The sequence below is a fragment of the Xylaria bambusicola genome, assembly GCF_022495145.1.
Source record: "Xylaria bambusicola strain CBS 139988 unplaced genomic scaffold F5B22scaffold_9, whole genome shotgun sequence".
Taxonomy (NCBI): Eukaryota; Fungi; Ascomycota; class Sordariomycetes; order Xylariales; family Xylariaceae; genus Xylaria; species Xylaria bambusicola.
The window spans coordinates 447,053-473,151 of NW_025953562.1; the positions used below are offsets into that span (position 1 = coordinate 447,053).

General features: G+C 47.1%; 10 protein-coding genes and 1 non-coding gene across 11 annotated transcripts; 7 read left to right on the plus strand and 4 right to left on the minus strand.

The window, feature by feature from the left end:
* The first annotated feature begins 861 nt into the window (after positions 1–861).
* F5B22DRAFT_569392 (uncharacterized protein) lies at positions 862–2,750 on the plus strand. Its single transcript, XM_047973144.1, has 3 exons — positions 862–989; positions 1,080–1,186; positions 1,386–2,750. Exons 1-3 carry the CDS (start codon positions 971–973, stop codon positions 2,412–2,414), a joined length of 1,155 nt encoding a protein of 384 aa, XP_047833338.1. The 5' UTR covers positions 862–970; the 3' UTR covers positions 2,415–2,750.
* F5B22DRAFT_596488 (actin cytoskeleton-regulatory complex protein END3) lies at positions 2,738–4,547 on the minus strand. The gene is made up of 3 exons (XM_047974238.1): positions 4,102–4,547; positions 3,792–4,026; positions 2,738–3,732 (listed from the first exon to the last, which is right to left on the minus strand). The coding sequence occupies exons 1-3, from the start codon at positions 4,336–4,338 to the stop codon at positions 3,002–3,004; spliced, it is 1,203 nt and encodes a 400-aa protein (XP_047833339.1). The 5' UTR covers positions 4,339–4,547; the 3' UTR covers positions 2,738–3,001.
* A 397-nt stretch (positions 4,548–4,944) lies between these two features.
* Positions 4,945–6,210, minus strand: F5B22DRAFT_644048 (oxidoreductase; the record flags this gene model as incomplete). The annotated part of the gene is made up of 3 exons (XM_047978369.1): positions 4,945–5,474; positions 5,537–5,971; positions 6,033–6,210. 3 exons carry the CDS (start codon positions 6,208–6,210, stop codon positions 4,945–4,947), a joined length of 1,143 nt encoding a protein of 380 aa, XP_047833340.1.
* Positions 6,211–7,146: 936 nt separating this feature from the next.
* Positions 7,147–9,145, plus strand: F5B22DRAFT_644049 (uncharacterized protein; the record flags this gene model as incomplete). The annotated part of the gene is made up of 5 exons (XM_047978370.1): positions 7,147–8,118; positions 8,174–8,231; positions 8,292–8,362; positions 8,608–8,711; positions 8,770–9,145. 5 exons carry the CDS (start codon positions 7,147–7,149, stop codon positions 9,143–9,145), a joined length of 1,581 nt encoding a protein of 526 aa, XP_047833341.1.
* A 330-nt stretch (positions 9,146–9,475) lies between these two features.
* On the plus strand, positions 9,476–12,011 carry F5B22DRAFT_644050 (uncharacterized protein; the record flags this gene model as incomplete). The annotated part of the gene is made up of 2 exons (XM_047978371.1): positions 9,476–11,110; positions 11,253–12,011. 2 exons carry the CDS (start codon positions 9,476–9,478, stop codon positions 12,009–12,011), a joined length of 2,394 nt encoding a protein of 797 aa, XP_047833342.1.
* A 671-nt stretch (positions 12,012–12,682) lies between these two features.
* On the plus strand, positions 12,683–13,572 carry F5B22DRAFT_634712 (Ribosyldihydronicotinamide dehydrogenase; the record flags this gene model as incomplete). Its single annotated transcript, XM_047977017.1, has 2 exons — positions 12,683–12,734; positions 12,851–13,572. The coding sequence occupies 2 exons, from the start codon at positions 12,683–12,685 to the stop codon at positions 13,570–13,572; spliced, it is 774 nt and encodes a 257-aa protein (XP_047833343.1).
* An 804-nt stretch (positions 13,573–14,376) lies between these two features.
* F5B22DRAFT_596547 (uncharacterized protein) lies at positions 14,377–15,435 on the plus strand. The gene is made up of 2 exons (XM_047974239.1): positions 14,377–14,455; positions 14,507–15,435. The coding sequence occupies exons 1-2, from the start codon at positions 14,399–14,401 to the stop codon at positions 15,149–15,151; spliced, it is 702 nt and encodes a 233-aa protein (XP_047833344.1). The 5' UTR covers positions 14,377–14,398; the 3' UTR covers positions 15,152–15,435.
* On the plus strand, positions 15,381–17,234 carry F5B22DRAFT_596548 (S-adenosyl-L-methionine-dependent methyltransferase). The gene has a single exon (XM_047974240.1). It carries the CDS (start codon positions 16,099–16,101, stop codon positions 16,795–16,797), a length of 699 nt encoding a protein of 232 aa, XP_047833345.1. The 5' UTR covers positions 15,381–16,098; the 3' UTR covers positions 16,798–17,234.
* Positions 17,235–17,628: 394 nt separating this feature from the next.
* Positions 17,629–17,730, minus strand: F5B22DRAFT_t71. The gene has a single exon. It is a non-coding gene; the product is annotated as a tRNA-Arg (tRNA).
* A 277-nt stretch (positions 17,731–18,007) lies between these two features.
* Positions 18,008–19,185, minus strand: F5B22DRAFT_596549 (Alpha/Beta hydrolase protein). Its single transcript, XM_047974241.1, has one exon. The coding sequence runs from the start codon at positions 19,007–19,009 to the stop codon at positions 18,083–18,085; it is 927 nt and encodes a 308-aa protein (XP_047833346.1). The 5' UTR covers positions 19,010–19,185; the 3' UTR covers positions 18,008–18,082.
* Positions 19,186–22,534: 3,349 nt separating this feature from the next.
* Positions 22,535–25,492, plus strand: F5B22DRAFT_634715 (P-loop containing nucleoside triphosphate hydrolase protein; the record flags this gene model as incomplete). The annotated part of the gene is made up of 3 exons (XM_047977018.1): positions 22,535–24,448; positions 24,498–24,738; positions 24,810–25,492. The coding sequence occupies 3 exons, from the start codon at positions 22,535–22,537 to the stop codon at positions 25,490–25,492; spliced, it is 2,838 nt and encodes a 945-aa protein (XP_047833347.1).
* Between the last annotated feature and the right edge of the window lie 607 nt (positions 25,493–26,099).

Sequence of the window (26,099 nt, forward strand, 5' to 3'; positions counted from 1 at the left end):
GTCCACGGCCCAGGCCAATAGTATGTATAGGCACTCCCGCTGTCAAGTAATCTCTATAGTAATCTCTATCGTGAGCCGAGCTATTCTGATCACAAATTTCATCTGTGTAAGTACGGCAACGGGCCAAACCAATCTTCTGACACCCTATCATCCACCGTGACTAGCATATAACTAACCTAGTACCTAACTAGAAATAACAGTAGCTTTCTTAGGGATTTCTTCGACAATACATATTCTATATTCCATGGGTATAACTCGCTATGATGAGCGGGTTTTTGACGCGGACGAATCTTTCGAATTTATAAGGATTAATAAGCTCGGTGAATGAATGTAACGGCACAGCCTGGTCACCAACCCGAGTCACATGAGTGTGACCCACGATGCATGCAGTATCATAGTGGTAGGTATCATATACGGTACCTATTTACGTACATACGTATCTACGTCTACCCTCTCGTAATCAGCAATGCTATCAATGCGAATCGCATCATAGATCATAACTAAGCTTCATGACTGCGAGCTACCCCAGCCCGGATGTTGGCATGCGAAACACGTATACCGGTACCTACACACACACCCCCTCGGCCGTCGGGTCTTGGACCTGGACCTGGACCTGGACCTGTGGTGGGGCTCCGGTTCGTGTAACTTCCCGTGTAAAATGAAACCGATAGCATGATACCTACAAAAGTTCTTGCATACCAACAGCCACCGGACTTATTTGAGACGATTGTTTCTTTTTCTTCTCTCTTCATTCTGATCTTCCCACCCTGTCGACTCTTCCCAGTCTTTTACCTTTTGATTCCATCCATCGCATTGCATTCTGGCACCCCGCATATCTTCTCATCGCCAACTCGCAATAGGTACCTACTTATATCTTTGCGTTGTTGGGCCTACTGGTCAAACCCCCCGGACTTCGCCAGCATTGTAATATCGAAGTTCCTCTTCAAGGCCGACATCGTAATTAAGCATAATGACGAAGGATACGAAGAGTACGCATGCCAGAATCCATGACTCTCGTCGCCGCGAAGCTTCGGGCCCAACATATCTCTGAAAGACCCTAAAAGCTAACTGTTCTTTAGCGGTCGTGATTCTTGGTGGCGCATTTGCCGGCGTTCAGGTTGCCCACCGACTACTTAAATACACCCAGCCTCAAGTCAAAGATTTGAAAGTCATTCTCGTCTCAAAGGTAAGGCTCAGTCAAAATCACGTTGATAGTGCCTTTATACCAACAGCCCAAAAGCTTGAGTGACCCACGCCCATATCCCTATAAAAAGCAGACAGTCGGCGGGGGGCTTTTGTCGCTCGTGGTGTCCGGGCACCTCGAATGTCATGTCATCCCCTCATTAGCGGGGTGTTTGAGAAAGAATGCTGACACATAGTTGTAGAATAGCCACTTCTATTGGAATCTAGCTGCGGTCCGTGCCATCGTCCCAGGTGTTTTGAAGCCGGACCAATATGCACTCCCCATTGCAGCGGGTTTCGCAAAATATCCCAAAAATTCATTTGAGTTCATCGTTGGCACAGCCGAGACTGTCGATACCTCTAAAAAGACGGTCAGAGTGCATGTGGGCGAGGATGGTAGCGACCGCGATCTGGCCTATGACTACCTAGTGGTGGCCACAGGCACCCGTAATGTCGGAACTACTAAGGTGCCATGGAAAAATGATGGCACACACGAGGAGATCACGGCCCTCATCAACGATACACAGACGAAAGTCAAGGCTGCCAAGCACATTGTCGTAGCCGGTGCAGGCTCCACCGGTGTCGAGACAGCAGCAGAGCTAGGGTTCGAGTATGGCAACCCGAAAAACGCGGACGACAAGAAGGAGATCATACTGCTATCCGCTGACACGGAAGTTCTCAGCGGCGACAGTATCGCCGGCAATGTGGCATCAGAGCTGAAGAAGGTCCACGTCACGATCCGCGCCAATGCACGTGTCGCGAGCACCAACAACTTGCCCGACGGCAAAACTGAGATTGTGCTCGAGAACGGCGAAAAACTCGTCACGGACTTGTATCTGCCGACGATGGGAATGATCCCCAACACCGATTTCCTCCCAGTCGAGGTATTGACCGACAAGAAGTTTGTCGATATTGACGAGTTCTACCAGGTCAAGGGTACCGACAACATCTGGGCGGCGGGCGACGTCGTGTGGAAGCCCCGTGGCAGCTTTGTTCTCACCGACAAGCAGGCTGCCGGTGTCGCGAAGAATATCGATGCCGTGTTGAAGGGTAAAGCTCAGACGCTAGTCAAGACGATTCCCATCGATGTGCTCATGGTCGCCACGGGCCGCTCACGAGGCGCGGGAAGAATGGGCCCCGTCAAGGCCTTCAGTATAATGGTTTATCTGATCAAGGGCAAAACACTTGGTGTCGACAAATTACCTGCATGGGTCGACGGTACTAACTTCTAAAACGGACCAGACCAATAAAACACACTGGTCTTAAAGAAAAAACCGAATCCGGCATCGGGATGACGACTTGCCTCTGACGAGGCTGAGGTCTGCTCTCCCTGTGCCGAATCAGATTGCCGCGTAAAGGGATATCACAGCTCAAGATGTGGGGAGAGCTCACGCTGTTTAGACTTCTGCTGTTTGATTTGAAGTTGTTAAAGAGGAAGAGAATGGGATTGAAGAGGACAGAATGGGGACGAGGAGCGTAGCACTTTTAATTCTCGATACCCCGCCCCACACCCCCCAATGATGGAACATGCGCATCTTAGAATAGTAGCTTTAATAAATGATTATATTCATACTGTAATTTGCCCGTGAAAGAAGCCTATAGAAACCGTAAGGGGGATTTACGTCGCCGGAATACAAGCTGCGAAAACACCGAGCTCGACCCCGTGCTCGCGCATCCGTGGTTAGTTAACAGGTGTTGAAATTGATATCACGCTTCCGTATCGTACCCAACTGAATTCCATCTTTGCCCTGTAGTCAAGTGTTTAACACGCACTTCACTGCGCCTTTTCTAACGTAGGTAGGTAGCTGGGCAGGCATCATCATCTCCCCACTTTCTCGTCCTCGATTTCCCTCCGCAGCTGCTCGAGGACCTGCATGCGCGAAGCGAGGTGCGCGTCCAGCCCGTCAACCTGCTCCTTGACCGTCTGTAAATCGTCCGCGACGCCGCGCAGATTGCCGCCGACCTTGGCCTTGCCGCTGCCTTCCTCGAGCTCCCGCAGCTCGCGGCGCTTGTAATCGAGGAGCTGCTCGAGCTCGCGCTTGACGAGGGCGGGCTGGCTGTCGCGCTTGCCGCCGCCGCCGCCGCGACGCCGGTTCGCCTCCGCCTCGACCTTGTCCATCTTGGCCTCGAGCTCCGCTAGCTGCTTCTTCAGCCGCACCTCCTCCCACTCGGCGTCCGACTGCGCGTTGCTGAAGTCCGTGCCGGACGCCTTGAAGCTGCCGCGCCCGAGACGCGTGAGGTACTGGTCGCCGAACTTGGCCTTGCGCCCTGTGGAGGTGTTCTCGTCGGCTTTGGCGGCCCACCGCGACGCGTTCCGCTGGCTGTCTATCTGGTAGTCGATCTGGTTGCGCTCGAACGAGGACCGGAGGGACGCTGGTACTGTTCGCGGGATCCGGAACCCTTCGTGTCGGTTGTTTAGGATGTGGAGGAAGGCGAGGCATGCGTCTTTGTTGATGGAGGACCCGGCGGATGGATTGATGAGGTTCCATGCTGACCGGATGTCTGTATCTGGTACGTCGAGGGACTCGTAGAGGTCTTCGAGGGAATTGACTGAGTGGTAATATAGTTAGAAGAGATACCAGCTGTAATCGCGTAGCAATTAGACGTACAGGATATTTCACCACGCATGTCCCTGTTCTCCTGATATATTGACTCGTACTTCGCCTTGTCCTGCGGGTTCATGTACCAATCGAACCCATCCTTCAGGCCGGGTGTATCGGAGTCGTCGTCTACTTGTTCGAATTGTACTTGTTTGCCCGTGAGCGCTCGGTTCGCTTGTACGAGATGTGATTTCGATTCGGGAACTAGCCAGTCCGGAAGTGTCGTAGGGACCTCTGAGTACTCCTATGAGCTCACGTTAGGCTATGTAGCTTCCACCACGACGGATAAATCTGATTAGAGAGCAAAAGGCCGACGCACCCCGTTCACTATGTCGAAGATGATGCGCATGGCCACGCAGAACTCCTCGAAATCCAAATTGCCGTCATTATCGACATCGGCCACGTCCCAAACTTGCTCTAGCTGATCATCCCGTAGTCCGCTGTTCTTCAGGAGAGGCGCGGCTTGTTCACCGGTCAGAAACTTGCCGCCATTCGTCCTTGTTGAGAAGATATTCCAGTATGTCTCGATCTCCTGGGGCTCAATCCGCGGGGCCATCTTAAGCCTCGTTTGTTGTTTGGCGCCAATGGCCTTTTCGTTCCCTGACTGGTATGTTGGAACTTGTGTCGCTTGGGCGATCTATCGACTCGGCAGGCTTCAGTATCGAAAATAAAGACAGTTAAGGCAATTCTGTTGCTGTCAAATACTAGCTTGAATAATGTCGGATTGTAGGACATACGTAACTGTCTGGGGCGCAAGCCTCCCCGTACCTACTAAGGTTAACAGTGGGTCGGTGATCCAATGCGCTACCTACCTACCTAAACAGTGAGGTCGAGAGAGCTTGAGCCACGTTTCTGGCAGCCCCTAATCTACCTATAATTCTTGTGGCTGGAGGCTCCCTGAAACATCTCCTGTAAGACTCATGATACCGTCGGAATTCTTTTATAGCTAAAGTATGATTACATTATTGACGATATGGTAATATTCTTATGATAAATCACTTGACAAACTATTCGTTTATTCAGAAGCCATCGACCAAAGTATCCAGTACAAGTTGTAAAACCTCACGCTACTTCGAGCTGTTATGAATTTACCAAAATCCCCCCCCCCCCCCCCTATCGTCTGACATTACTTCATGTCCGTATCATGTGCTGCACCACGAACTTAATAGGACTCCCAGCCAGCGGCTTTGATAATCCTGTCGAGAAGCCGGTGAGTCTCTAACGCTGACTCGAAGGTAGCAACAGTTCCCAAGTCACCCTTGGCAAAGGCGCGGTACTGGCGAGCTAGATTGGCAGCAACTGCTGGCACCTTGGACTCAAATTCGTCACCGGCCAGGAAATCTACGTCAGTAACCGCATCATCGCCTATCTTAAGTCTGAGTGTACGCTTAGGCTCTCCAGCTTGCCAATTCGCCTGGGGAACGATGACCTCCGCCGACCCCTCCGATCCAGAGATAACCCAGCGGAAAGAGACGTCGTCAACATCGGTCTTCGACTGTTTCGCCGACAGAGACGCAACAGCGCCACTTTCGAGTGTTCCCTGTACAAGTATCTGGTCTGCGCCTGTCTTGGAGTATGTGGGATTAACGAGCACTCCCTCGGCGTTGAAAATCTTTACGCTCGAAACTGCTGACTTCAGAGTTGCTTGGACCTCAGCAAAATCGCCAAGTACATGTGTGAAGCTGTCGAGGACTGGCGAGGAGATCAGTATAAGCTCCTCCACGGCCAGACCCACTGTTAATGGCTAAACTCACAGTGACCAAAGAAGATGAAGAAGATGTTGCCGCCAGATTTGTGATCAAGGAAGTATTCCCCCTTCTCCATCCATGTGTCACTAGGATACAGGCTAGCAGAAATCCATGCTGAGGAGTGTACGACCGTTCCGATCTGCCCCGACTCAACGATATGTTTGAGTTTTACCACGAGCGGATCTGCTCTAGCCTGCACGCCAACAGATGTACGAACACCTGCGGCCGTGGCAAGTTTGGATAACTCTTCGGACTGTGCGAGGCCAACAGCTAAAGGCCACTCCACAAAGACATTCTTTTTCTTCTCAAGAGCCGGTTTCGCCAACTCAAAGTGTTTTCCCACACCAACGGAGACAACGACTAGATCAACGAGCGGATCATTCGCAAGATCGTCTTGGTTTCCATACGCCTTTGTGGATTGCTTCAGGCCGTATTGTTTGACTTGATTCTATGCGTCAGCATAGTTGTTGTTATTTCGTATAAGAGCAGTATATGTACTTACTAGCTGTTTCGGCAGACTTGACGCTCGAATTGCATACGGCGACAATCTCGTAGTCTTCAGGTAGCGCTTTCAATGCTGGGAGATGTGCCGTCACAGCCCAGTAACCGACTGCTGTTCTCTTCGAACCATCCTCTGGCATCGGTCGTAAACCAATTATACCAACGCGAATCGGGGCCATCCTGACTGGTTGAAATAGCTCAGCTGTTTTTTCTTCTCTTTCTTTCTCTTTTAAAGACTAGGAGAACGTTCACTTAATGAGGCGCAGTGTTACTTATCAGACAAACGATCTGGGTTTATACATCGCCTTGGAGCTGGTCTCCTTAAATATTAAAGACGGCGGGCATGACATGCTGCATATGCTCGTTCATTCTACTCTTCCCTCGCAGACACTCATGGTATGGCCTTTCGTAGGTTAGTTATACCCACTTCAACTCCGGACGTCTAGCCCGACGGTATGGTGACCTTGACTATGCATTGCCGCCAGGGCCGTGATTCCCCGCTCAGCCCAGAAACTAACGATAAATCAGCTGTGGCTCAAGTAACTATTGATTGCATGTTTGTACCACTTCAGAAATAAAACAGCAGACATTCATTACTTAGTCGATTATTCGTGAACACTTGATCATTGTCTATCTGACATTTATCGCATCGTCTGTGAGCTATTCAGTGCTGGAGACTCAGTTACTGGACAGTTGATTCAACACACCAAAGTTTTGTACGGAAATGCAACCTTCTCGAATTCACCGGACTGGTACCTATTCCAACTGACATTATCTAAGCGCCGTCTTATACACGCCTCCGGAATTCGAGGTACTGTTACTTGACGTCTGAGCTAAGCAGCCAGGATATTTCGATGAATTGGGGTTCCAGGACAAATAAATATCCACTTCAACTCCGGCATGGTGGAGTCGAGACCGGTAATAGCGAATGGTATTCCGGTGCTGACAAACTCCGTGAAATTGAACGAGATTTTGAGTCCCCGAGCTCTGCCTGGCAAGATGCGAGAACATCGACGAGCAGGAAGAGAGGCGTGCCCCAACATACACCAACTTGAGTTCTCCGCCAATCCCCAAGCATAGCAACTAGTCGCTTCTTGGATCAACTTTATCATCCGATGCCAATCTCCCGCAAAAAGGCATGCGAGCAATGCAGACTGGCTAAGACCAGATGCACTCTTGACCCTGTTTGCTTTCGGTGTTCGAATAGGGGCTTAGAATGCAAATATGCCGGAAATTCGTGGCGCTCTAACCCATACACTCGAACACATCTGGCAGGCTTGCGACAAGGCCCGTCCGTAGTCAACCCTAGCTTTCCCACGGAATCCCGCTCAACCTTGTTCAACTGCCCAACTCCAGGAACAACTACCTTAGCAGTCGAGGGTATCATTGGTGATGAACTTACGTATACGCTAAATGATAGTGAACCGCATCATTGGGACTACTCCCTCGTTAATGACCCTCAGGGTACATCGTGGGGCCAGTTGTTATGGAACAAAGACAAGACAACACCTCTACCACCTCCTGCAGAGGTTCCCCGAGACACTACTTTCATTCCTACACCCACGCTACGATGGGACTCTATTGGAGGATCTCAGTCAAAAACTCCTCAAAGAAGTCACGCCTCTACCTATGCTAATGATCAGTCCATCGAAACCCCAACAACAACGCAAAGCTCGCTCGCGGGGGACTCTTTTTCATCACCTAGAAGTGAAGGTGAAGAAGCTGAGGAGATCGAAAATGACACAACAATTGGGATATATGTAAAGCGTTACGAGAATGTTGTTACCCACCGACGAAGCATGACAAACGAACGATCACTAATGGCGAGAATACTATTGGGTCAAGTTCATAACTTCCCAATGATGTTAATCCGAGGAAGTAGGCTTCCACCTTTCGTCTATCCTCAATGCGTGTTGAGCAACAAACTCTTTCACCGTTGCACCGCAGCAGATGGCACCCATCAGTGCTTACCAAAACCACTGGCGAATTGCGCCGTTTTGACCCGAATGTTCTATGGCCGAAACCCTGGCAATGCGCAGATCGTCTGGAAAGCGATGTATGACGAGCAGAGGCGCCTTTATGAAGAAGTGAGGGATCGTTCGTCTCTTGTTACTTCTAAGCGTTATGCTAACTTTACTGTAGTATCGTACTTACGATGTACCAACACTACTAGCGGCTGTCCAGGCTACAGTGATCTACCGTGCGTAATACCGAGAGGTGTCTTCCTACTCCGCAGAAAGAACTGATTCGAAGTCCTTAGTCTTGCTCCAAGCGCAGGATACAACATCGATCGCCAAGAATAATATTGCCTTTTTGGCAGTAACGATTTCTGTTAGTGTCTCCCTCTTCTACAGTGTACACCTATTCTGGAATCTTTAATGTCAGCTCAATATGCACATATTGTTTTCTGCTAGAGTGTTATCGGTATCATGCTCCATGGTATGACGAAGGCACAACAAGGGTCTCAAGGGACATCTGGCTAGAATTCGTAAGATGTAGTAAGCTAATGTTGAAGAGCCTGGAGGAAGTGCATAATTCATATGTGATTAAAGCTCGATGCTTACTCTCTTGTGCAGGCGTTGACATCCAGCCTTCGCCTTCAAAGTGATTATGAAGAAGATATTTATCAGACTTCAAACCTCAGCCAAGAAACGTGGGCTATTTACGAAAGCATACGAAGGTATTCGCCAGATTTCTATGCTCAGTTAGATATGACATTTCTATTAACTACCTCTTAGAACAGTAAACCTATTCTATGTGATCAGAGTGGTATTGATTGTTCGAGACGGGAAGCCTCAGCGCTGTTGTACTCTACCGGCCACTCCTCTGCCTTCCGGGAGGGATCTTTGGGACCATGAAGCTACCGAAATCTGGGCCCTTCGATTACAGAGATATAAACGCCGAATGTCATCCAATCGCGTCCTTACTATCCAAGATCTACTTGCCTACTCGAAATATGACCAATCGAATAAACGTATGGAAATAGATACTCAGGTTCAAAAGGACTTGGCCACTTGGTGTGAAAGTCTGGATGAGTTTGGAACTCTAGTATGGATGGCATCATCTGTTGATCGGCAGTCTACAGAGCAGCAAACAAGTTCCTGTGAAAATTAGCTGCCTAAGAAGGTAATCATTGTTCATGTACCTGAGTTTGAGAACTCACTGAGTGAAGCAAACAGTCATCTGACAAGGACGCCGACACCATCCACGATAACATAAAGCACCTTGGTAATACTGTTTACACCCATGCGCACAACACAACACATTAGCCTAAAAATTTCACACATCCACGCTCTTTCCTACATCTGTTGATCCTAAAAGAAACACCCTCTTCGCATTACCTCAGTTACAATCTCTTATGGAAGTAGCCTAAATATCTTCAACTGCAACAACCCCTTCGGATGACTTGCTAGCGCTACTACCACCATCCAACCCACTGTTACCATGGCGTCGCTACCAGAAAGAGCATACACTTGCAAGCTTCCTGCTAGAAAAGATACATCATTCCTCCGACCTATCAGCCCAGACTGGGCTAAGATTGATATCGTCGGTCAAACTATCATGCTCGCAGAACTTACCTCCCACTTTGGCTCCTTCCAAGACACATGTAGAGCCCTGAAGTTGCAATCCAACGAAGTTAAGAGCTTCTTTCTAGCATACCTCAAGTACCAACAAGAATGTAACGAAGGACGCCTGATCGCCCAAGAGTGGGGTCGAAATCAAGAAGCGACATCAGCCCCGGGCAAAGACATACCGCAGCAACGACCTCTCTTTGTAACCCCGTCATCAATCGCACCAGCTTGCGACTTCCTCAACGCCTTGGGATTTCAAGAGTGCGTGGGAGCAGTACAGTCATGGGCTCGACGCGTCATCCTTTGGCCCCCGAATATCGATGTATCAGATGCAAATCTTTCAAACCTTGACCAACACGACATTGCCTTTCCACCAACCCGCGCAGAACGAAGATATTCTAGGTATACGAGTGCACTCCAATACGACACCCGAGCTAAGGTCGCCCTTGTTGCTGCCTGGGAACCTAGTGAAGATGGAACACCGGACGCTCGTATGTCTTTCATTGATGTCCCCGCAGGTAGTAAGGCTTACGGGCCTCATGGCTCCAGAGAACTGCCTGTCGGTGGTCGCTATTATGTTGGTTGGTCTACTATGAGCCTTTTCCACAATGAGTATCATGACATTGTGCTAGCAACCAATGTATCTGATACTCGGGGTGCCGGAGATAATCGAGTTGAGTCACCAGGTCACGATGGATTTGGACGTGATGATGTCAGTAATGAACCCACTCTCTCCCCTTTCGATGAGATTGAGAACCGAGTTGCTGAACTTGAAGGTTTAATAACTAAACAGGGACCACTGATGCCACAGATGGAGTCGACAGTCAACCCCAAGGACATATTTGGCTCTAGCCTGGCTAATGCACACATTTTGCGACAAGAGAATATCCGTCCTTTTCACTCCCAAACTGAACCGCAGGGGCCGCTGCGGAACATAGAAAACCCACAGCTACAGCAGTTATGGGACGCTTGGCCTGGTGAGATTTTTCAGTTCCGCCTGCCTCCTGAGTACACGATCATTGGACCACAAGGTCATATACTTACCTTCGATCCTTCTGAATATCAGAGTTACGATAACTCAGGCACTCCGCAAGGGCTAGGAGGCACGTACTTCGTCACATCGCCATCTAACATGTCCATACCAGCCAGCTTTAAGATGAAAGAATTACCCACTCACGTTGCTCTTCGCTTTAAAACTCGGCAACGATTGGTCATAATCCGTAATGGCATGGTTTTGCCTCACTTCGTCGAGCCGGGGGTGCATGAATGGAGTACCAGAGAGGGCTTTCTTGACCTATACGGCGTGCATGGATGCTACAATGTGCATCACGGGGAGGGTTACTATAATGTCCACCCTAACCCTGGCGTGATGAGGAACCCACATGTACGGGAACCTCACCATAACCATGGGTTTAGTGCTGGGCGTAACCATGGGCTTGGGAATGCGTATACGGTACACAGCGAAATTACTACAGCAAATCCAACGCCTATTAAAGAGGCTCCAAAGGTATGATTCTAGTTTGCCCGGGCTCCGCCAGTTATTTAAATGTCGTTCAGACATCTTGCCTCTTGTTCATATTCATATACTGCTGAGAATCTCGAGTCGGTGATCACTACAACCGGAGAGTGCTAACAACTAGCTCTGTTAGATTTATCCGCCACACAGAGACTTGCTGCACCACAATAGAAACGAACTATTTCAAATTCAACAAGACGCCGAAGTTCACGGCCGGAACGCGAGAGACGCGGCACATCTAGACGTTCTCGAGAAAGGGCCAGCGCCTAAGGATGAAGAATCATACGCACAGGAATCTCAAGAAGAAGCTATTGCCCTCGATGGTACGGCGATCAAACAAGAGGCCCCGAGCCGTATTCTCAGGAAGAATCGGGACTCCAACGTGCAGCCCGACTTGTTCGAAGATATCGTTAAGCTAGAAGCCATGGCGGAGGAAGAAGCGCTCGCAGAATGTTATATCACTCCTGATACAAGTCGACGCAAGCGCAAGAAAACCGAGGAAGACGACGAGTATACACCTACTCGATCGACTAAATCTAAGACGAAGAAGACCACATCTGCTCAGAAAAACACAGCTTCGAAAAAGCCACAGCAGAAAGCTAGTAATGGCCCCAAAGGAACTCGCCCCCTTCGAGCCTCGGTTACGCTAAAGCCAATTGGACCTCTGCTCGATGCGATTCAAGCTGATCAGCGAAATGGTAGTAGGACACTAACTTTATCGTCACTTCCGAAGGACAATAACGGTCAAGCAGCAGCAAGTCCTGCTGAAAAGAATGCTATGGTCGGAAGGAACAAGATATCTCTTCGAATCAGAGTTCCAAAGCCTCCTGCCACCTCTGAAGAACAGGTCGGCTATGACCCAGACGAGACAGAGGATGAGGAGGAGCGATGAGTCGGCTTGAATGTGCTTTTGGTCGCTAACTGGTATTGCCGGCCGATGCGCGTGATGAGGATGGACAAAGCTAGTCCGCTAAGGCCGAGAAGAGGCGAATATAAACGACAGAAAATGAAGAGAAAATATATATATAAAAAAAGAAAAGGGGGAAGAAGAACATGGATTTACGCCAGACGGCAACAGATCGTGCGGTGCTTTGAGTTGAGATTGCCCAGATAGGACACAGTTTGCGCTGGATTAACGCGATGAGAACTAAAATGATAGTTACAAATAAGAGTTGCCCGGATTGAATGCACGCTGTTCTTGTTCTTATTCACCATGATACTTCTCCCTATGCTTTTCATTTTATTTAATTTTTATTGCTTTCTGCTTATGCGATCAACTGACTTTCCATTAAGATCCTTATCAAATATCTCGTATTATGCTACTAAGGACCTAGGTAGGCAATTCTCCGTCTACGTACTAGATTGGAGCCTTGCTCGCTTTACGTAAACTACCGGTCCAAGAATGAAAGAGGGTCAGTCCGAAAATGAAGCGAATACCTGCCGAATGCTTGGCTAGTAAACTACATTTGGCCAACGCTGAGAGTCACTGATCAATCATTCAAAGCAACTTGACCCGAGAGGCCGAATGGGTGGACAGTTGAATCACGCCGTGTGGCCGTGGCCATGACTTATAAGAGGGTCGATTTTGATGGGGGCCAATCCATGAGAGGAACTGGTAGGCTCTACTATACTCTTTCTCGATTCAATCAAAGGTTATCTCGGTCTCATTTACACTTACATCATGAAGATCTTCATCGTGTTCGCTCACCCTGAGCCGCAGTCACTGAATAGAGCTCTCTGTCGAAGAACTAGAGGCGCAAGGACACGAGGTTCAGGTCTCTTACCTATACGCTATGCAATGGAAGAGCCAAGTCGACCGCGCTGACTTCCCCCATCTTCCGCCTGACACCCGTCTGAAGGTAGCATATGCCTCGGCGGAGGCGACCGCGTCAAACAGACTCACGGACGACGTGAAGCGCGAACAAGAGAAGCTGTTGTGGGCAGATACTGTTATTTTTCAATTCCCAATGTGGTGGATGGGTAGGCCTGCAATTCTCAAAGGCTGGTTTGACAGAGTCTATTCCTTAGGTTTCGCATATGGCCTGGGCGAGTACAACGACTCGAGATGGGGTGACAGATATGTAGAAGGGAAAATACAAGGGAAGAAAGCTTTTCTTGTGGTAACTGCTGGGAGCTGGAGAGAGCATTTCTCTGCCCGCGGCATCAGTGGTCCGATCGACGATTTGCTTTTCCCAATAAACCATGGCTTGTTGGATTACACTGGTTTCGAAGTGCTCCCTCAATTCATGGCTTACCAGTTGGATCGAGCGGATGACTTGGTCTTCAGGTCAGTAGTCGATGAACTGCGACAGAGGCTGCGAACCATATCTACTACTAGACCTATCGGGTATCGCCGACAAAACGGAGGAGATTACGAGATACCGACTTTAACCCTCAAACCAGAGCTAGGAGCTGCTTCGGGTTCGGGGTTTTCATTGCACAGCGTCGAATGATTTAACTTTCTCGGAGAGTGTTGCGACCTCCTGTTGGAAGGGATGAGTATCTCAGCTAAGTTTCCAAGACCGAGGTACAATTGCAGCACATCTTCAGATTAAAAATTCATTTATCATGATTGTCTGCTTTATGTTTGCTATTGTATCAGAATTCGTTTTTCGCAACAATTGGTTCTTGATTGAGGCATTGTCAATGACCAAGCAAGGGACGCGCAAATTTTCCGTGCACAAACACTTTAGCATGTGCACGATCTACGCGCACGTGTTATCGTCACCTAATACTAAAATTAATCATATTTTCAGATAAATGTGGCCATCCAACGAGATTTAAGCAAATTTCATTGTATTTGGGATGAAATTTAACGAGGATCCGAGCGGCAAGACTTCACACAGGAACATATGGTCGCCAACAAAACCGTGTTTGTCTCCTTAAATTATGAATAGTCGTCAGAAAAGGCCAGCTTTCAAGATCATCCAACAGTCTATCCTAATTGAGTTATGTTTACCTCGGACGTTTTGGGAAACATGATCTTGTGCCGTTTTAACCCCTTATTCCCCCTTCGTATCTATTTTAAAGCTGTTACTAATCTATCGTGCTTCCCTGATGGGAGAAACCAGCAAAGCATTCCAGCTTGAGTGGTGCAAACTACTCATCCTTAGCAAGCATCTGATCCAGGCAGCACTGTTCTAGATTCTATCATGTGAATTTCGTATATATAGTAGAACGAGTTCGGATTGAATAAGTGGTTGTCAATACACATTATACCATTCTCCTTCATCGGTCCAACCCACTCCAGTTTCGCCTTATCAAGATTCGTCCTATAAAATGACAGAATACTTCATCAGTACCTCTCGTCGGTACCTTCAAATTCCTCACCATCGTGTACGTTGATTCATTTCTATATAAAGTAGTCGAGGCTAACTCAGCACATAGGACCCGGACATTGGAATTCCGCAGGATGTTACTTTCGTTCATTGCCCCCCGTCGCCTCATAGGAACAGTAGCTACCAATTCAATTTACAAGGAAGGTATTTCGCTGTTGATACACTTATCGACAACGGCCAGAATAATGGCTACACTGGCCTAAACGGTGGATATATCGTTGCCCGTGGCAGATTACTCCTCTGGGATGCGATCGATGGGGAGATGATCATACTCAATGGTGGTCCCATTGGACTTCAATGGTATACTCACTTTCCAGCTGATTTTATTTGGCCCCCACAACACGTCATAGATCGCTACAAAGTTATAAAAGCAACTGTACGAAAAGACATCCTAGGTAACGAGAGTTTCCACAAGGAGTACACGCGCACGCGTGACATTGACCATAGGCAATCACTTGGCAAGCCCGTTTATTGCCGCGCTCCTAGCGACCCCTTCACCTTCTTTGGACTAGGGGAAACAGATAAGGTCTCCCACATACCATATTGCATGGGTTATGCTTTTGAAACGTATTGGTTTCCGACTATGCTGGAGGGTTTGGGGATAGACTCTGTGATGCCTGGTACCGCTGTTGGGATGGACCGGTCCGTTGTGGAAGGTATTCAAAAGCAAGCCACCTCCAAGATTCAGCGATGATGAGAATTAACTTGGAACAATGGAAGCCGGGACAGATACGAACACTATCACGCAGTCCAAGACAGTCTTAGTGGCGGCCAGTATGGTGAGGGACTCCGTTGAAAGGTGCCATTCCGTTTCATCATGATATCATGTTCATTACCCACTCGGATAGTATCTTGCGCGGCCTTCACTGGCCAACTCTGGTTATCCAAGCTGTATCTCATATCTCTCTTCTTCTTGCTCTCTCGAACGTCAAAAACGACGCCGTTAGACGTTCGAGCGGTCTAACGGTTATTATATAGCCCCACCTACGTTCAAGATGCTCAGAATACATCGTTCATATTCGCTCCAGATTCTCATCATGCTACTCTCTTGCTCAAAGGGCTCTCAGACATCCAACGTGCTCCCCAGATGTGACCCTCTTTACGTTCCATTTGCGTCTATAATAAGTAATAGTAGGATTGTTCGCTTGAAAGTTTCTAATGATATTTAGCCATACTCGTGACGTCGTCGCTTTAAATGTCTTTCGCTGGAGGGCGGTGTTTCAGGAAGAGCAAGCTCTGTGCTCTATCGAATAGGAGAAAAGGCGCTATACTTGATATTTTCCTTTCTCGCAATAACCAAGCATTACATAAAAATCCTCAAGTTTCCTGGGGTGACAGGTGTCGGAAAGAATAAGGGAGACTTATGCATGTATTTTCAGGTTATGACTCCAACACTAATATTGTTGGTCTCGCTGCTTTGCTAATGTCGTCTTTAGTGCTCCCACCTGCCCGAAACGGTTGCTGGGTCGGGATTGATTACCGGCCGGCATTAGTCACTCACCGGTACACCGTCAGAGACCACCTCCGAGTCGGCACTCGTCATGACTGACGCGATCCCAAAGCTCCATGCTGGCAATCAAATATATAAAATAGTGTCGGATCGCATTGAAATCTAGAAGTAAATAAAGCTCAGACTTTGCAATGGCTTCTGAAGCTGCCACGACGCCGGAAAACATCAAGGAGCGGTTGAAAGCATCCTACGATGCCGTAGCATCGAAATACAACGAATGGACACTTCCACATTCCAAAAAGCGGATGGAGTACCTTAGCAAAGCGCTGGAATACCTCAACTTACCAGCCGAACCCGAGAAGAACCCCGCATTTCTTGAGCTAGGGTGTGGCTGCGGACTTCCTGTCACTCAGAAGCTTTTGGAGACTCACCCCTCCGCAAGGGTCATCGCGAACGACCTTTCGACCACTCAGATATCTATCGCAAGAGAGAATCTCATCACAAACCCTGAAGATGAAGTCGCGCAGCGCTTGGAGCTTATCCCTGGCGATATGAGTGCTCTGACATTCCCTAATGAATCGCTCGACCTCGTGGTGGCATTCTACAGCATCATCCATCTACCCCGCACCGAGCAGACGGCGCTGCTGGAGCGCATCACGAAATGGCTGAAGCCAGGCGGCTATTTTGTTGCGAATTTCTCAGCGAAAGAGTCAGAGAATGCGGTCAGGGAGCAGTGGTTAGATGATAAGGATTGGATGTTCTGGAGCGGATGGGGTCAGGAAAAGACGCTGGAGGCGATGAAGAAAGCCGGGTTCGAGGTCTTGGTTGCGAAGGTTGAGACAGATGCGGTTGATGGTGTTTCTTTCTTGTGGACTGTTGCGAAGCGATAGGGTAATTCCGAAATGAAGATATCTAGATCATTTATGCCTTTACACCACGGAGCATTGATAGTTTCACCGACGATTTTCCAGATCTAGATGCAATGCGCATGTAATAGATACCTCGACTTGGTCCCTTCTACTTACCCGAAGGCAATATTTCGCTATCTCTTTCTCCCTTCTCTCTTCTGAATATAAGCGACGGTTGAAATTGTCATGCAGGCATCAAGCCTCGGAGGCATAACCATACTCGATACTGACTTCGCTCTATTCAATTGCATCGTCAAGCAGCGAAGCTCAATACTTTCTGCATTCTTATGATGTCTTAAGACGCCCCTGAAAAAGAACCTCTTAACGGCGCATAGTCTAACGACATATATCTGTATAATACGTACATAATACGGCAGGCCACAGTTCTGATTAGGATATAGCAGGGATGCCTAAGTGGAATTTCTATCTGTGGCATACCTATGACAGCAGTAAGATAGTTCATCATTCACCCTTGCTTACGCTTAATAACACACAATCATATACAATTTCGAATGCAATTACTTAATACGATTTCATATGTTGATGGTACTGACGTAAGAACACGTTTTGAATATATAACGGAGAGAAGGGTGCCTTCTGAACGTGCAAGTATCGGCTTCTATGCTAGGTTAGAAGTAGATGGATGGTAAGCAAGCTATGCACATATACATACATATATATACATATAATACCAATCAGATGATACGACTATACCACTTAACCATAGATGATAATAATAAAAAAACCAACCATTCTCTTGCACATGTCTTGCACATGGCAACGGTTTAAAATCAGTCAGAAGAAGCAAAAGATTGACCTCGCTGGGGGTCGAACCCAGAATCTCCTGATTGCGCGTGTGAACTTGTTTTCAAGTTCTGATCGTAGTCAGACGCCTTGCCATTGGGCCACGAAGCCAGATTGGTGTTGCACGTGTTGCAGTTGAAATTGATCTGACAATTGTAATATATATCTTCTTAATTCTTTGGGAAACTATAATTCAGCTCTGAGCTAATGGAAAAGTTAATGGCTCAGGACATCAAGTCATCCAATGGAATATCACAGGTAACGCTGTGAATCGTGTTGTTGAGTATAGCTACGACAGGTCGGACAAAATTGTGTATGTGTATGGCCTTAACACATCTCGGATGATCCTACATGTCTGTCATCAATAGTTACTGAGGCGATGGTATCCTTTTTTTTGTCCTATTTTGCTATGAGTGAAAACCTCCAGCCTTACCATGATGTCGTTTATGGCACAGGTATTGGATTACGCTGCTCCTGTACCCCAGCTAAAACAATGTCCCGTTATACAAGTCAGATCAAACCAAGACATAACTACAGCCTCCTGATTCTGGATATTGTGCGTCACACCCCCGGCGCTATAGGCCTCGAACCAGCCGTTTGGACCGTAGACATCCTTTCTCCAGTTAGTCATAGGCATGTTGAGAGTCGTGCTGGTGGGTGTCTGCGAGTAACCAAAGACCGCGTTCCATTCCTTGACTTCTTCGAGGAAATTCGTATAATTCAGCGTCTCGTCGAGTGTGCCATGGAAAATCTGCATCTTCGGTCGCCAACCACTGTATCCAGGATAGGCTGCCTTCACTAGTGCTGCCCACTCGGCTGGCGTGTGCGTGACTTTGCCCGTTGCACATGAGTCGCTCCAAACGCCGTAGCCATTTCCAGAGAAACACCCGAAGGGGACACCGGCAAATGCAGAACCGGCAGCAAAGACGTCCGGGTACGCCCCGATCAACGTGCTCGTCATCATCGCGCCCGACGACACACCCGTGACGAATACACGCTTCGGATCGCCGTTGTATTTCTTCAGCGTCCAGCGCACCATGTTTACTATCCCCAGACTATCTCCGCCGCCATCATGCGCTAAGGTCGCCTTCGACGACACGTCCCAGCACTTGTCAGCCGTATTAGGACTGTCCGGGTAGATGACGATGAAGCCGTACTTCGATGCCATGGTCGCGTATTGCGACTCCGCATAGCACGCTCGAGCGTCGCCATGACACCAGTGAGGATTCACCAAGATTGGAGGGCTTTTCGCGAGCCTATCCGGCACATAGATGTAGAAACCGACATTTCTCGGGTTCTCACCGAAATTCTCCGTGACTTTAGTTAGGGAAGCCGCGTTTGCCCCGCTCAGGGCGCCGGCCGCGAAGAATGCCCAAGATGCCCAGCGCATAATGATTTCTTAGTCAACACACAAAGAACTCTTAAAGCTGTCTAACGGCCTGAGTACTACTGTCCCCAGGAACATATTTATATCTATGCAGATAAACGGCCGTTCTCAAGAGAATTGCAATACAGACTATAATTCCGGTCGGGGACGGAGACTGGGGCTCCGTCGCCAATCTGAGCAAAGGCAAATGGGGCCATCGCCCAGTTTAAGTAATACCTATTGTCTGAAATCCCCCCAAATTCATTTAGCAAGATAAAAAAAGAATGACAACTGTTTCGATGTTTAATGGGCAACATCCTCTCAGCTGACGTCGCGTGAGTCCATGTTACGCGCGTACAACCTGTACTAGCTGAATATGCAGTTCGCCTTGCACTTCGGCCGTATGAAAGACCATTGCAGGCCGTTCACGATCATTCAAAGACATGTAGACAATATTGGAAAGTGAGTTTATACAGACTTCGCTTCTTAAAACAGACCCTAGAGACCTAGACAGCCCGGGCTGGCAAACTAGTTGTATATAGAGTTGAGTCAGGCCACCGAGGCCAAGAAAGAATGGGTTGGTCAAGGACTCATGTAGCCCTAGTTGATCAATATATTGTGAATAGCATCAATTTCCAAGCTCAGACCTCTGCCCTTGTTACAGTGAAGGGCATTCTACACCTTCACACGGTTACGCAAAAGAAAGGTTGGTTGAACATATGTATTGGGTAGGAGTGTGAGCCTTTGTTCAAGTCCTAGACGTAGGCCATACTAAAGGGTTGCACGTAGGTAGTGCTGCTGCGCGTGGCGCTGTGTATGACTGGCTACGCCTAGGGCTCGAATAACTGCCCATCTCACACCCATACTTGTTCTTGGTCTTATTTTGAGGTTAAAGGGGGGAAGATGAGTTAAGGGGGCCTCGACTGTGAAAAAACCTCCCGACCACCACTAAAAACCACCCCCTTCGTGGGAGAGGTGGAAAGTCCAGAACGCGTGGCCGTGGGCGTAGTCCCTTTCATAAAGGGGTTGCCAAGGGACGCTAGCCTAGCTAGGAGTAGAACCAATCAAAGAAAATCATTTACCGTTCTCACTTACACGTCAAGTACAGAAGGATGTAAGTATCACTACAGTAGCAACGAGGATGAACTTTGTTCACAGAGATCTCGGAACAGCAGACACATAAGTGTAAAATTCTTCTATATTTAGAGACTATCACATGTGTTAAGCACAAGCTATGTATTAAAGCGCCGTATCTAATTTCTGCTCAAGCATGTTGAAGTCTTATCATGTGTTGCCAGGTACCTAAGACTACTGACAACACCCTTGCCTGCGCGGTCATAACAGCCTCCGCACACGAATCGGCCCAAGCCATCTCTTGCTACTTCCAAGTTAATTGCCAGGGTCAGATGCCCGTTTCTCCTGTAATAGCAGTAACACCAAGCGGGAGCGTAGTAAATATCCGCAAGTGTACCTAGGTCACTTGATAGCCGTGGGATATAGCTAGTAGCTTTGGTGCTGTCACTACTAGGAGAAGTTGAATCACTTTGGGGCTTCTTAGATCGAGACATTGTCATGAGATTTAAGTGAGACTGAGATGATTTTTGAAAATGCGGATGATAAGAATTTGCGAATGTCGTCTGGGTTCTAGTAAGCTGAAAGCTGATGATCAAGGAATAACTTTGATTCTTGAAATTTTCAGAACTTTATATATTCCTAAGAAAACCAATAAACAATAATGTACTATCTCTTTTGTTTCATTAGCTACTCTTTCGTTCTATGGCATAGCTATTGCCCTTCGCCGATGCCAGAGGCTTTCGGGTATAAACAGCAACACGAAGCTTGTCTCACTATATACATAGCAGTTGAACGGCTAGATGAGATAAAAATCGTCGTTCAAAACGAGCAACTCGCTCGGAGGAAGTCAAAATGCAACTTCTAACATTGAATGATGTGCCCTTAATGACATGCAGTATCACTACATTAGTCCCTCATCCCATAGCATTGACTCAGCGATTCCAAGGTGAAGCTATTGTATTACGCTTTTAAATTTCAATGCGAACAAATGTATTATTATTAATGAAACAACCCACGTGTGATGCAACAAGCTGATTTGCCTGTCTGACGCCTCACCGTATCTTAGAAACGAATATTAGATATTCAGCCCCCTGAGAACACCAAGACCAGTGTACCCCTCCCGTTATCGTGTGAATACACTGTGTTTGAATGTCTATTACGCATCGCTCAGCCAGTCTGTAAAGATGTGTGGTTCATCAGCAAGTAACTTTAAAGCCTGCCGCTCAATAGTATACTAGGTATACATGTACACAATGCTGTTAGCTACATAGGTAACTGCGCGGTTCGCACATTCGGCTGCATGCACAGGTGAACATCTTACATCATCGTCCGAGAGGCTGATCAAGGGTGGCCGATTGCAAGGATAATTACCTATCTGCATCCTAGTATGCAATTGTATACGGTAAGCAGGGTTGTGAAATTAGTAAGTAAGTTTAGTATTTGCCAATACTAATACTTACTAAAGAATTTCCAGGAATTACTTACTAATACTAATTAGCCTTGAGTATTTACTTACTAATACTAATTATTCTTTAGTAATTCTTTAGTAATTCCTTAGTAATTATTACTTACTAATAATATTTAAAAAAAAAAAAAAAAAAAAAAAACCCTTTATTATATATAATAATTCATTTAAAAGTATAATGAAATATATTACTTAAATAAATAATTATTTAATTATAATATATAATATTATATATAAAATATTAAATATATATTATTATTTTAATAAATAATTATTCTTTTAAGCAATATTTTTTATTTTTTTATTAAATAATATTTTTTAAACCGATATTCTTATAATGAATTAATAAGTAATTAGTAAGTAATTAGTAATTACCTATTTTAAATACTAATACTTATTAATACTAAGAATTCTTTAGTAATTATTTACTTACTAATTTCCAGTGCCTTGAATACTTTTACTTACTAATACTCAGCTAGTAAGTAAATACTAAGGAATTACTAATTCAGTACTTACTATTCTCACAACCCTGACGGTAAGTAGGTACCTACCTACCTACTTACATGACGACTCCAATACCGACGAATCATTTGTGCAATGAGCATGTACACAGTGCTGGTAGACGTAGGTTCATCGGTTATCAACTTATCGATGGCGCGCGGGTAAACGAGCATCGTGTGTGGCTCTCCGTTACGGATGTTGGTTCTCTTTGTGCGCCGCGCAGCAAGTGAAACCAATGAACCGGGTCTGTCCCAAAAACATGTGATATCTTTTCAGCTGATCCTTCAGCCGAACTAGGTTCACTACATGCGCAGTTAAGCTTGCCTTCCACATTTAAATTTAATGCTTGCCTTGGCTACCTACTGAGTTCTTACCCGTCGTATATTATCTTGGACCTCTACTGCTTGATATCTGTTCATGTCTTTCTACTTACATGAGTATTCCAGAAACACATTCTCCTTCGAGCTCAATTTATACCTGCGTCTGGGTTCCGTCCGCCTCTCATCGCAATGACCACCATTTCCCTTGATTCGGATGCCATCGAGCAGCTCGGTGGTGAGCGTAAAGTTCTACTTGACGCCATAGACGACCTACGAAAGCATGGTATTGGTCGCTTCGTAGATCTTCCGCAAATCATCGTTGTTGGCGATCAATCCGCTGGCAAGTCCTCTGTGCTGGAAGCCATCTCGCGCGTTCGCTTTCCTGTAAAGGCTGAGATGTGCACACGGTTTCCCACTGAACTAGTGCTTCGAACCGATCAACAAGTCAAAATCAATGTTCAGATACAGCCTGCGTCTGTTTCTACTGAGCCACTATATAAATTCAACGAGACATCGTTCGACAAAGACGACTTATCGCGTATCATCGATAATGCCAAGACTCATTTGCTTCGAGATGGTATTACCTTTTCAGAAGATGTATTGCGTATCGAGATATGTTCGCCAGACGTTCCTCACCTAACCCTCGTTGATCTCCCTGGTTTTTATCACTCTTTGGACGTAAACCAGCCAGCTGATGGACAAGAGATTGTCGACCGCCTCGTTAGGGCCTATATGGCACGGAAGAACAGCATAATTTTGGCTATCGTCTCAGCACGCAGCCAAGTCGTAATGCAAAAAGTGCTTCTAGAAGTCAACAAGTATGACAAGAATCAGGAGCGGACTCTTGGTATCATTACCAAGCCTGATCTGCTCATTCCAGGCTCCCGCGACGAAGATACGTTCATCAAACTAGCCAGAAACCAAGAACCCCGGCTGCGACTAGCTTTTGGATGGCATGTCCTGCGTAATCGGGGCGAAACGGAAACTTCGCTGCAGCCTGAAGAACGGGACTCGAAGGAAAAAGAGTTCTTTGAATCAGGTATCTGGTCTGCCATTCCCTCCAACAGCCGAGGCGTCGATACACTTCGAAAGAAACTTTCCAACATACTCTTAGATCACATTCGGAAGAATATAGATCCTCTCATCAAAGATATACAAGAAAGTATAGACACCCGTAAGCGCTCCCTGGAGCGCTTAGGCACTTCGAGATCATCGCCGCCTCAGCTTCGTGCGCACCTGGATAGGATAGCCTCTCAATTTCAACTGCTGTCTCTTCGTGCGATTGAGGGCAACTATTCCCATGAATTCTTTGGTGGCCTCTATCCTGATGTTTCAACTACTTCAATGGAAGAGAGTAGGGTTAGAAAGCTTCGCGCCCTTGTTCGCGAATTGAATCAGACATTTGCCTACGTTATAGCGACTAAAGGCTCGAGACGCATAATCGTACCCGACAAGACCCCTACAGAACAGCAGGGAGTTCAGCGCACTCAAAGGCAAGACATCAGACTGCCATCGTTTCTGAAAGCTTTCGAATCTCAATATTCCTTTACCGAGCCTGAAAAGGTCACGAGAAGCGAAATAAGTGCCGAACTAGAGCCTTTGTCGTCTGCCAACCAGGGTACGGAATTCCCAGGAACCACGAACGATCTTCTTGCTGTAAAGCTATTCCGAGATCAATCACACCCATGGGAGGCGATTGCTCGCTGTCATATCGACCTCTTATTGCGAATTGTAAAAACATTCACCGAAAGACTTATGGCTTTTGTTACAGGACCAGATCAAAAGACCTACTCAGCCATTCTACTGAATATCGTCGATCCGTTCCTCGAAAGCTGTACATCGAAGCTTGAATCCAAATTGCAAGAGCTTCTCTGCCACTTTCGAAGCGGATACCCTCAACCTTCAGAGTCAGAATTCCGCGCGACCTTGGCAAGACGTCGTCAGAAGCACTTAGATGGAGAGGTCTTGCAGGGTTTACTCACTAGTCGTCCTGAGATATTCACTGAAGATGGTAAACGCCAACTCGCTGATATTTTATCGTCAGAGCGAAGGGGCGAGTCCGGGGCGGAAGACCTTATTGACAAGGCAGAGACATATTATGAGGTATGTTTGTTCATTCATTAGCGAAACAACTTTGGCTCACCCGACCTAGTTATCGTTACGGAATTTCACAGATAATGTAACCATTCTAGCTGTCGAAAACTGCCTTATCAAGGACCTGCCTTCCATTTTCACAACTAGTATGGTCTCGCAAATGGAAGACGACATGTTGGAGCGGCTAGCGGCGGAATCTTCTGAAATGCAGATCGAGAGGGCAGAGCTAGAAGCTGAGTGCGAAACGCTTCAGAAAGGTTTCGATCTCTGTAAGGCCTACAGGGGCAGAAAATCAACAGGTACGGGAGCTGCCAAAGATACCTCTCCATCTAATACTGCAACCAGAAACAGCACTTACAACATGACCTAGTTTTACCGGACATGCCAATCCGCCCTAAAGTCAGCGACACTACAATTCACGAAGACAAACAAACTCCATCAATTCCCACACCCTCGTCATCGGACGCAGCTTCGATACCTGAGGTGCCTCAATCCTGTAGTAAGGGTAATGCCAAAAATCCCAGCAATGCTCCTAAGTCTATCTTTGAAGAAGTTTTAGCTACGGAAAAAACCTCTGCTCCTCCATTCAGTTCATTCAGTGGGCCAAGTCCATTTACTCTGCTACCACAGCCCTCTCATAACATACTTACGGACTCAACAGGTACAACCATAAAGCCTCCAGCACAGCCAAGCCCCTTCGGAAGTCCTGATGTAGGGGGCAATCCCACGTATGCAACCGGAAACGCAAGTCCCACTTCAAAACCAGGCTTATTCGGTGCTTCGATGGGCACGACCACAAGTGGGAGCGTCAGCCCCGGCCTCGGGCTATTTGGCGCCCAAACAACTACAGCCACCGAGAAAACCCAAACCACAGGCGGTCTATTCAGCAACACTAAACCAGCTGCGAACCACACACTTTTCAGCAACCCAGCGCCCACAACCACAACTGGGAACACGACTACGACGTCCGGACTGTTCGGTCGCTCATCGAATAAAGCTGATGGTCGAACCTTCGGAAGTTTTGGTACCTCAAACACACAGTCGTGTATGTAGCTACGTTATCCAGACTGCTAGCGCACGTGCTGACCTCTATCTATTCCTCACCTAGAACAGCTTTTACTTTCGGTCACGAGAATGGAACCAAATTGACGCCATTGCGCGTTGCAAATGATACCAATCGCCATGAATCCGATACTCACAAAGATGAATTCCGACATATTTGTGTGTTATACCCCTATTATTCGGCAGATGAGCTGAGATTAATGGGCTGTCGGGATTATCTGGGAGAATGATAGGAGTCAGGTATTTCGTCAGACGAAATCATTACTGCTGCTCCTGTAAGAAGCCACAATGGTAGTGAACGAATTACAACGTCGCATCTGACTGAGGAACCGTGGGATGCGCAGTTAGGTGAGATTCCTTGCAAGGCGAACTATAGCATATCGAATGCGTTCACTTGTCAGCAAAACGACTATGGGGTCGATGAAAGTAGTGAGTAGGCTAATATGGGCAGAATGGGAGGAGTAGATATATTCTACACTTTAATGCACTCCACCTCTCGTCACATAGTTCGAGACCAAGAGTTGTCGCATTGTAAATAGTGTACAATGTATCGAAAAGAGATGTAAATTTCCACTCGAATATATGTATCCAGATTCAA